General features: G+C 34.6%; 1 protein-coding gene across 1 annotated transcript; it reads right to left on the reverse strand.

Moving 5' to 3' along the window:
* Nucleotides 1–4,895: 4,895 nt before the first annotated feature.
* On the reverse strand, nucleotides 4,896–10,900 carry LOC146141193 (uncharacterized). Its single transcript, XM_083392845.1, has 6 exons — nucleotides 10,768–10,900; nucleotides 9,899–10,117; nucleotides 9,370–9,609; nucleotides 8,506–8,655; nucleotides 7,597–7,699; nucleotides 4,896–6,720 (listed from the first exon to the last, which is right to left on the reverse strand). The coding sequence occupies exons 1-6, from the start codon at nucleotides 10,841–10,843 to the stop codon at nucleotides 6,540–6,542; spliced, it is 969 nt and encodes a 322-aa protein (XP_083248971.1). The 5' UTR covers nucleotides 10,844–10,900; the 3' UTR covers nucleotides 4,896–6,539.
* Between the last annotated feature and the right edge of the window lie 1,182 nt (nucleotides 10,901–12,082).

Raw genomic sequence — 12,082 nt, forward strand, 5'->3', positions numbered from 1 at the left:
ACTTGCTGTTGTTTGATATGCTGTGGACGTTTCAGGGGGAACCACCTTGTCGATTTCCTCACACTTAAAAAAGGCGTAGGTCACTAGCACGGACTCGTAACCTATGTAGGATCCGATGACTGGCGGCCATTCTTGACTGTACGTGGAAGACTGATCGCATAATTGTGGATAAGTAACGTTTCTGCAAGTTGTTTCGTTTCCGTTGTTTGGTTTGACAAAGACGCCACACCATGGAGTGTCTGTTGAATCAACATCTCTTTCGTCCAGTGATCTTAAACTTGTTCCTGAAATTTGATTTCTTCTATAAGGATGATATTCGCTCGTTATTTATTAATTAAAAGTCTTTTTTTGTCAAAAATATCGGATGTTAGTCTAGAAATCAAATTCCAAGTATTTTGTTTTTTACAGGTGAAATAATAACTGTTCCTAAATTAAGACGGTTTTAACATCTTTGGGTGCTATAAAATCATCCAACTTATCATTTAGAGATGACTTCAGTACCTGTGCAGTAATTGTCCAATAAAAAATGCTCTAAGTCAAATCAATTGCGATAACTAGCAAGTTAGATTGCAGTTTAAGTCATTTGCTTCCAAACAAATTGTAAAATTATTGAAACTGGTTATCGATATGTTAATTGTCAAATAACTATAACGTAAAAGTCAAAGTCAATTACCCCAAAGGCCACGTCAAGTCATTTAAATACAGTGACTTTACTGCACTTAAGTACGGTCATTAATTTAAATTTTACAAAACTATCTACATTGTGCACGTAAAACAACTTTCTTATTACGTTTATCACGTTTTTGTCATTTTTAGTTGCTCATAATGTTTGGACTATTTTAAATGGTTCAACGTTTTATTTTCATGTCAATAACTTGACTGGAATTGACTTGCTTAAAAATGACTTTTAGGACGATTGGGACTTGACTTGTTATTGTTTGAACAACTTGAATCATTTTAAAATGACTTCTTACAACACTGGTTCTTGTACAAATTGTTGTTATAAGTAAGTTAGGTAACTAGGAATGTACGATAATATCGGAAGTCGTACAATACATAGGTGGTTTTGGTGCCGGTTCAATACTAAGAAGAAATGGAAATTGCAGTTTTGATTTTGGATCAAACGCATTGATTTCTACCTTACAAAATAAGCTTGTTATAAAATTGTAACTTTAATTTTATCTATTTTTTTCTTGAGCTATCGGAATAGTAATTTATATTTTTTCCACAATGTCGGTTTAGGAATGAAATGTCAAGCATCGGACTCCCTTATACGTAACACACTTACCGTCCGGTAGAGAAATAACATCGTCGCTATCAAAATCACTATTGCTTATAATCTTCATGCTAAATATAACATCGCTCTCATTTTTGTCGAACGTCCAGCTACATGTTTCGTATCTTCTTGTGTATGGATAGTAAACGTATCCGTGTTGTTGAGTGCTGAAACCTGAGCAAACGGCTTGTCCGATTTCTGTACAAAATGAAACTGTCAAGTTAACGTTGCTGCGATTATTTCCTACAAAAGGCTAAAAAAGTTCTTGTGAACTTAAGCATTTATTGTAGATAATCTGGGTTGCAATAGCATCCAAAGATGTTAAAAAATATAGTTTAGGAACAGTTTTATTTCACCAGTAAAAACAAAACTATAGGGAAGTTCGAAACTTTACATTTCAATCCTAAACCAACACCCGATATTTTGAGGGAAAAGTACCGAAAACCGACCTAATTCCAAATGACGTCCTTATTATGTTTGAACAAGAAAAATTGAAATTTCCAAGAGTGATTTGTCAGGTGGGTATCCCAAAATTTGGTCCAGAATGAAGACGTTTAGTCACTTCGACTTGTTAAACTACTATTTTTTTTAAAGTTTACCTTTTAATGTAGAAATAACTTCACAAATAGCAAACAAACTATGGCTGGAATTCTAATATTTATTGGATATCAAAACGGTACCTATATCGCCATAGTATCGAACGAATACAAATAACACCACTTAGCATCGGGTATCGGCTCCGATCCGATATTATCGATATTATTTCCAGTGCTAATGGAAGGGGTCACTACTCATGAAAGGTTGAGCACCATTGACCTAGATCGTGTCTTTTGGTTGTATACTTTGGCAAATAAAAATGCAGCTCAATGTCATATGGTATATTGTAGAGTATGTCATGCATTCCTCGTATGAATTTTTATGACGTTAATAACGTTAATTGGAAAACGAGTTTATTGTTTTATTTGTTTTTCCATTTTATAGTAACTGCAAAATCGAATGCTGTTCAACGCCCTACCCAAAGATCCCTGAATTATATAAACATTACAAACAAATACCTCGCATATCAATTTTATATCGGATAGGTATCGATCAATCCACTTGTGATCGGTTATCGGCTCCGTTCCGATATTATCGGGCATGCCTAAGCAAAACCTTAGATGCCATATTTTGAATTACTGATTGATATTGAGTGTAGACAAAACAATAGTTCATCACAACAAAACAGATTTTTACAAATGCGGAAAAAATGTTTACACTCACCGAACATTGCCAGAAATATCAGAACTTGCAACACAGATAATCTTTTATGATCCATATTTGCTTCCGACTATTTCCCTGCTTCTAACTTGGAGGAGTGTATACAGTGTTATACAGTAGACTAAGCCATATTTCGGATGATATATTTTTACCAAAGCCTTAGCTTCCTTGTTCGTTCATTGTGTATCAACTTCGAGTCACTCACATTTCACAATCCCCGGAAGCCTGTCTGTTATTCACTTTTAGTCAGGTGATAAGAATCAATCAATCAAGGAAAACTGTATACCACGTACAACGTCTTGCCTTACAATGCTTTAGTATTTCCCTGCTTGGCTTAATGAAAGTAAATTCTATTTTTTTTTTTGTATATTGTATTAAAGTCCTTACGTGGACTTTTCTGGCTTAACTAAAGTAAATTCTCAATTTTCTGTATATTTTAGATCAAGTCCCTACGTGGGTAGCATATTTAGCATAAAGTGTTGAATAAATCCTGGGATAATTTCTTGAGGTTGTAGTTAGACGTATAATGGATATTAAATCCCATTAAAAAGTATGTAGCCTATTTTTTTGTTTCGAAAAAACCTGCAGATGACAAATATTAACTCACCTTTGTATAGGCTTTGATATCCATAGCAAGTGTTGATTTTAGCTAATTAGTGTTGTTCCTATTCTTTAAAGTTGATATTCTTTGTTTCGGTAACTCTCGGCTATTTAACATCTTGTCGATTATCTCGTCAAATTCGTTCTGGTAGTCACATTAGCTTATTTTTATTATTTTAAACCTGAAAGATATTTTCTACTATTGCGCCCTTTTTCCATTTTACGGACTCCAGTCATAAGACCCAAATAACAATAACATCAACGTCAGAATAAATCACAGTTCGGAATAAGACCAAGATAGGACTTAAACCTAAAAGTCTTACTACCGTCTAAATCGGAATAAGTCCTAAATGGCCAGAATAAGGCCTATACGACATTTAGATTAAAACCCCACATCTAACTACATCACTAACTACCCTGATAATTTTAACCCTGACCCACCCCACACATTACCAACCAATAAACTCGAAAGGGTCAAAATATTCGGTTTTAAAACAGCGGCGTCATAACAGGGCAGTTCAAACCAAGGCGCCAAAACGGTCGATGCTAAACCGACGGCCCCATATACCCCCTCCTTTCAATTCAAGGCGTTATTTGAGCTATTTAGGTCTTATTCCGATAGTTTAGGACTTTTTCCGACAGGTTTATATCTTATTCAGACGATTAAGTTCTTATTCTGTCATGGATAATATTGCATTTGTGGCTTTATTATGTCATTTGTCTTTAGGTATTGTTGCTTTTTGAGTCTTATTGTGTGTTCCCCAATTTACAACTTAATTAAAACGTCAACGTTGTTTTACTGCTCTAATGATTTACCTTGGGCTTAATTTACTTCGGGAAAATTACTTTACTGAAGTATTTTAGTTAAAATGACTTGACTTGGACTTAAGTAATTGGGGTAAAATGACTTGACTTGGACTTAAGTAATTGGGGTAAAATGACTTGACTTGGACTTAAGTAATTGGGGTAAAATGACTTGACTTGGACTTAAGTAATTGGGGTAAAATGACTTGACTTGGACTTAAGTAATTGGGGTAAAATGACTTGACTTGGACTTAAGTAATTGGGGTAAAATGACTTGACTTGGACTTAAGTAATTGGGGTAAAATGACTTGACTTGGACTTAAGTAATTGGGGTAAAATGACTTGACTTGGACTTAAGTAATTGGGGTAAAATGACTTGACTTCTGCTTAAGTCATTTTTGCGAATTACTCAACTTAATCTTAAGTGCTTCAATAGAACCCAAATTAAAAAAAATGGTTCTTCCCGATTGTTTGCTATTCTTCTCGCTTTTACTTTGAATGGAATAAATTACTCATCGTATTACTTAATATTTTGGTTGCTTGTTGAGTTGGATTGATGTGTAAATGACTTAACTGTTTAATATACCTTAACTTGGAATGACTTGTCGGGAAAAAAATATTAAATCTGCATGTCATAGCGTTAAATGTTCCTGGATTGCGTAATTTGAATAAAAGCAATCAGTATAAGTTAAAATAAAGTGCATGGGCGCATATTTGAATAACAAGCTGGCATAACATTATGTGACTATTTTTACACAGATTGAAAAGAAGCTTGAAAAATGAACAGCAAAAAAGATAAAGTATGGATAAATTTTATCGCCGGTTAGTTAGTATGCAAGTTATTATTAGTCCTTAGATTTCAAAGTGACTAAAAAACAAACACAATGTGTATGTGTGGTTTATTAAACAAAATGTACAAAACTTACTTTAATCAAGGTACATGTTTCAGTGTGTCGAAAAGCAAATAAACCAATAAACTGCTAATTACCAAATAGATAGTAATTCGAGTATGTTGGAAAATACATCAAACGATATTCGAAACGTTCAAAATGCTATCTTCTTCTGTATTGTCTTTCACATTCTTACAACGTTTGCTGCTTGTTTTGCAAAAAGCACTCAGAAAGAAAAAATGTGTTGTTAGATAGTAAGTAACCCATTTTCAACGGGTCGGCGCAAACTCTTTAAAATATACCTTGATATAACTTTTTTTAGCCTCAACACATGTTTTTCATTAAATTGTAATTACAATACATCATTTGAAACCTTATGAAAAGTAAGTTGTATGAATACCGATTTAATCCCGTAACTTTTTTTAATAAATTATGGGGCCCCCATTGTCTTAAAGCGCGATTCGTCTGCCAGTTTAAAAAACAAGCTGAGCAGCATGGTGGTAATTGTTTCAAGTTTATTGATAATAAACGTGAAAATTTGCGTTGTGGATCTACTCACAAACACATTAAAGAACTTAATGCACGAGGCGCGTTTACTTACAAAATGTTTCGTCGACTTTATGAATGAACAAATCGCGTACAAAATCATAGAGGAAATAAAAAGAAACACAATATATAAAAATAAATCGAACAGTCATGTTGGCGCAGATACATATAATTATAATATTTCACAAATGAAATGATTGACTCACGTTTATACCATTTTTTTACAGTTATGTTTTTGCATTTCAATAGGGTATACTTATTCTTAATCATTGTCGCGTAAAAACGGCAAAGCTAGAAAATGCACATAATGATAATAACTGTGTGCCTATTCTGAAGTTGCACTTGCCAACGATAAAAAATAGATTTCAATAAGATAATTTTGCCTTTAATGATTATTGTGTAGTTACAGCAAGGCTAGAAAATACCAGCTATTGGGTTTTATCCGTATTAATGCATTATTTGTAAAACATATACAGAACGAAGTACGTACACAATTACACAGTGCTTATTAAACTTTAATGCTATTAAACTTCAAAAAATTCACAGATTAATATCGCTCTTTGCTGATAAATGATGACGGTTATTTACGATTGGAAGCAGTTAAATCTTAACCTTAAAAAAACCTAAATAAAGTCATGTCATTTTCGAGATTGTAACATACAGAATACACAAGATGAAACAACAAAATAAAAAAAAGGTTATAGATACGATGTTAAAAATCAATAAAGAGTTATTCGAAACGTTCAAAATGCTGCCTACTTCTGTACGGCCTTTGATATGCTTATTACGTCTTACTACAACATCCAACCATTATGCTCCAAAGGTTATTAATACGGTTTTAGAACATCGCTGTGTAAGTGGGTCTCTAAGTAGAGCATATGGCAAATAAAGCACGAAGCAGGTAAAATGTGATAATTTACATACTTGGCTTTGCTGTCAAAATTAATGTACTTGGTAGTTTTTCCTAACAAAAATAATTTCCCGCATACAAATCACTGCGTTGGATGTCTAATTGTGGTTAACGTATAATCATTCATAATATAAGTACCGTATTCTAGCGATACACCGATTTAATATCGAACAAAACGGCTTTATTCCGATATTATCGCTTATCCTTACAAGGACGTTAAACACCAAAAAATCCCTCATAAGTAAGATGATGATGCTCATTTTCGTTCAAGCTGACTGTACACTGTGTCGTTGTTAGTTGCCTCAGCAGATGTAGTTTGGTAGAGTTGTTGTTCGCCGTTTGGTTGGGCCATTGTGTATGTTTCTTCAGGTTCGTACGCGTTTATTTCAGCGGGTGGATTCCTGCTGACTTCTTTCTGGCCCTTTTCCGCTAGTCGCCTGATAAAGGTAAAGGAAAAACGTGTTATTCAACAAGTTTTCTCCCCTGATCAGTTAAGCTACTCTTCGGGGTGCACAATGATGAAACGCGCAAAAAATTTGATTTGTATCCTTTTATGAGCATTGTATATCATCTATCAATGTAAATATGCCGAGAATGCCGCGACTTTATTGCGTTTTGCTCGCAATCTTATCTTTGAGGCCAACTTTCTAGCGATATTTGGCGTAAAAAATAGAAAATCAGCCGATACACAAAATTAAATGGTCGTCAGCTGAATCATAGCTTTTATGTTGTAATTTGTTTTCCTTGTTCTACATTTTATTTCTTTTTGCAAGCAGAAACTAGATCTAAATCAGAATAAGACCAAAACCCGTTCGAATAAAACCTAAACGGCCTGACTAAGATATTCCAAACAACCCTTTTACCTAACCCCAGACTCCACCCGAACTTTGTCATTAACATTTTGATCCTCAACCTAATTTCTAACCCCACCCATTGCTCAGCCATAACCTCAAACAGGGCCAAATATCCGGTGCCAAAACAGAGGCGCCCTAAAAGCTCCTTTCTAACTACAGCCCCAAAAGATTAATGACGGAAAGGCCGATGCTAAAATAGCGGTATACCATCTCCCTGCTGTGTTAGATGTTATTTAGTCCATTTATATTATATTTTGATGGGTTTTGGGCTTATTCCAATAAACTTCAGCAATCTGCTGACTTCGGCCCAACGTGTAAGTGAAATGAAATCGAAATACATTCAGTGATAAAACGTTTTATTTTATTTTTTAATTAATTAGGCCTTCATGGACCCCCTAAAACTAGTTCACGGACCCCTAAAGGGTTCATGGACCCCAGTTTAGGAACCCCTGGTCTAACCTGTTCTTGATAAGAAGGGCCAGTATTATAAAGCAGGCGATGAGAAGAACAATTGCTAGCACGATAGCAATCCAGAAGGTCGTTACACTTGTCAGATCTGAAACTATAGTAAGGTTCAGTTGAATATAAATTCGTCTTTTCGTCAATATAATGAAAGACACACACAAACATGTGTTTAATAACATCTGTGATCTAGCCCCTCGGAAGTTGCTTTATGACCAACGATTACGGCTTCCGTATCAATAGTACACCGAAAAGCCATCGCAGACTCGCCGAATCTGTCGATCTATGATGCAAGCAGAGCAAGCCAGAAAAACAACTGGCCTGCAGTGAGGTTCGAACTCACGACCTCCGGTCAAGCCGGGACCGTCGCTCTACCAACTGAGCTATGCAGGCTCAGAGAGGAGCGAGTCGAGAAACAACCATGCGCCAATATGTCAATATAATTTCGACATTTGCAGAAATCTGCAGTAATTAAATAGTGGTGTTTGGGAGCCAAACATGTTTCAGATGAGTGATCTTGTTACATTTTATATACAGAAATTTTATTCACTTCATTGCATTCATTAAACGGATGGTTAACATTCAAAATTCTATATCTTTGACGTGTTACTGCATTAAAAGTTATTTTTAGCAAAAATGTAGCCTGTTTATTCACAGTGGCCCAAGGTACAGAAATAGTTTAAAAAAAAAGTTTGTTATACATTAATACGACTTAGTTGTGTCTCTTTAAGTTTTATATGTTCTATGAATATACATTACAGTTACATTGATACGCCAAAGTTTCATGCCATATTCACTTTCTATGAGAAAAAATGAGTTGCAGATTTTACGCGGTTTATGTTTCTTGTTCTCGGTGTTTGCTAGCTGACGAATTAGTGTTTTTATCATAGATATACTTTCACAAACCTTTTTCTGGTTTGCAAACCACGCCAGGCTTGGTCGTTTGTGATGTCACTTCCGTTGTCGATGGCTTGTTTGTTCCCATTGGTGATGTCATAGTAGTATTAGGGCTTGCTTCGTCTGTTGGCGTGCTGCTACTTGCTACTTCTGGTTTCGCTTTACCAAAATAAAAAGGCAGTTTTAATGAATATAATAAAGCCGTAATATTTCTTAAAAACGACATCTTGTTGTTTACAAACATTTCGACAATACATATATTATCGCAGATGATGACATGATGTAATGCCGAAACGTCTGTAAACAACAAAATGACGATTTTATAAAAAGGCTGCTGTTATTATTAACTGTAACTAATTGTGTGATTTTTCTAAAAAATATAGGCCACAAGCTTGAGTATTCATGAACTATAGAATTTTTTTGTCGAATTGCTAAATATTTGACGGGATTTTTCTGACCATCAAGCTATCACGCCTAATACTATTTTAAGCGTTTACGGTGTACAACTTTAGAAAACGTAACATTCATTCCCACACCTAACAAACCTTACAGTAACGTAAGATACACTTGCAGGCGAAACAAAGACTACTGACGTAACAATCACTTGGCGGGAAATTACAAAAAATGTGTTCATTTTTAAATTCGAGGTGCTCATGGGTTTGTATTCTTAATTGATGACAGGCATATAGAACAAATATTTCAAACTTTATAATATTTAACCAAAACTGACTAGCCTACAATAACACAAAAGTTTTTTTGCTGCAAATTAGCAGATTTACAACCCATTTACGTTCTGGTGAAGACGTTTTGCTTTAAGAAAATTTGCGTGGTGCGTTTAAATATCCTTTAGAATTCAAATGTTCGTTAGCTTACCGGAAGTCTCACTTATCATTGCGTTCGAAATTGTTTCGTTGCAAGCGTAGAAGGTGTATGTTGCTGTGAACGTGTAATCATCAAGCGTCGCTTGCAAAACAGGAGGCCATTCGAGTGACGTCATGGGTGATTTCCCGCATATTTTTTCCACGCTGGTTTTCTTTCCACACGAACTGTTGACTTTCATGTAGGTTTCACACAAAAAATTGTCGGGGCTGGTGTCGGCGTTAAACTCCGTTCCTACAAATGGAGCTAAGAGTTTAGCATTGTAGAAATACGTAGTAACAAATATCAAAGCCCATACAGTAGTAGGTATCATTTTCTGAACATTTAAATTAAGTTTTTAAATAATGGCTTGAGGTTAGAGTTAGACATGGAATGAATATCAAAGCCTAAACAATTTTGTAGACGTTTTAATATCTCTTTATTCATTAAAACATACAATTTATTGCTTTTGATCAAATTGTTTTAGATGCATCGTAAATGAAAGGAACAAGTGGGATTCTTAACTGAAACGACAGGACCTTACCGTCAAGCAACGTAATTCTACCCGTAGAGTAGCCTGGTTTGTTGTAGAAGGTGAGTATCCTTAAAGCAATAACAACGACATCTGATCGGTTTTCAGGGGGTTGTAAATCCCATGTGCACGTCTGTTCGCCGCTTGCGTCCATGTAAATATGACCATTTCTCGAATCGTAGCGCTGAACTTTGCATTTTAAAGCCTCTGATTGCTTCGGCAAGGAAAAAGCTGAAATATAAACACATATAGTGAAGAATGCAAAAAAGCAATGTGTAATCTGTGACCAAGCCCTTCTGGAGTCGTACAGGTCAACGATTACGCCACACATTACATACAGCAGGTTAAATTTTCCCTTCATACAGCAGGTTAAATTTTCCCTTCATACAGCAGGTTAAATTTTCCCTTCATACAGCAGGTTAAATTTTCCATTCCCATTAACAGGAAGTAAAATTTCAGATATCAGACATCCCTATTAAGAACATAACTTAACCTTTGTAAATGTAAGTAACACGCTGTGCATATATTCTTTAAATTATTTTGGTTCGCTTTGCTGCCTAGGTTAGCAGCCAAATGAGGTTTGCGCATCGTTTATTGTGATGTCACAATGTCCTGGTCCACAAGCAGTCGATTTAAAATTGAACAAACTCAAACTTAAGTTTTTGTTTTCCCGCAGCTAAAACTTAAATACTATTCTATTCGTTGTTGATGTACATTATGTTGCTTTCTATCAATAAGTGTCTTTGTTATCTGCTGACTTGTTTATGTTGCTTAAGTTCTATTCAACAATTTACTTCATAAACTTCGTTTAACAATATCAACACTTGAACGTATTACACAACCAAGATATAATAATAAAATAATAGAAAATCATAACTTACCTAGAATCAAACCAAACGACAGTAAATCCCCCAACAGCATATTTTTATTGTTGCTTTTACTTAAATTGTTCTGCATATAATTTACTCATAATTTTACTTCTTAAGCGTCAACTTAAAAAAAGACCAGAATCTTAAAACAAAAACAAAACTGGCCTAGAATTAATCCTAACGGCAGGAAATCCCAGAACAGTATTTTCCACTATTGCTACACTTTACCTAAATTGTTCTACTTATAACATACTACCTCTAAATTGTTAAAATGACCAGTACCTTATAATAAAAATGATAGATAAACATAAACAATCTAAACAGTAAACCCCCCTAACAGCCTTTTTGTTCTTTACCTTAAACTGTGGTTTTACTTAACTGTGATAGTGATAGAAAACTGCGCGTTGTAGTACCAGGAAGTCTTAACGTGGTGTGACTCAAAACGTTTAAAGTCTTCAGATTAATTGATGCATGCTTTGCTGACATATTGCAAAGACAGATTTATACAATTTAGGAAATCCCGCAAAGGTTGTTTTCTTGTTTTGGCATAACAATTGAGTCATACGCCAATCAGCAACAATATCCAACCATTGCTGTGAAATCCTACTGTGCTGGATTTACGTCTTTTTTTAATCTAACCACTATATAAAAGTTAAACAAAATCGAATTTGCAATATTAGATTTGAAAACATATAATGTCGCATAAAGAGTAACTCAATTTCTTAACAATTGCGAATTAGCTAAATTTGCCATGAGCTTACTATTCTATTCTTAAGCCGCTTGCTGTCATTTTGAACACTGGCATGATTTTCGATCAATATATTCAAACATGCAAGCCAATATTTAAAACTGGAAAACACAACTCAATACGCTGAAGGGTACACATTGCAAAAATAAAACTAGAAAATGACTCTTATGAAAGAAATGACGCATGACTATTTTCGCTGATTTTATATTTACATTAATCACGTTAATTTTGTAATACAAAATCTAAAAACAATGCTTAGATATTTGGATTAAAAAATACATGGCAGAAACCGACAGGGTTTAGATCGAATATCACTGATAGGTGTATGTTTTTTACACGGTTCGGCAATATGCAAAATAAAAACATATTCTTTAAAAAATGTGTTATGTAATAGTGTTATTTTAACAGCATAAAAACCCTAAATATAGCAAAGAAATAAATAAAAAGTAAACTGAAACCCAGACTAGCATGTGTACTTCTACTGAATTGACATAATTCAAAACACCTTAAGTACAACTTATAAAACAGTGGTTCCCAACAATAGGGTGAGTGTGGAATGCTTGTTATATGGAAGTACGT

This window comes from Ascidiella aspersa, chromosome 6, assembly GCF_963924565.1.
Source record: "Ascidiella aspersa chromosome 6, kaAscAspe10.2, whole genome shotgun sequence".
In the NCBI taxonomy this organism is placed as follows: Eukaryota; Metazoa; Chordata; class Ascidiacea; order Phlebobranchia; family Ascidiidae; genus Ascidiella; species Ascidiella aspersa.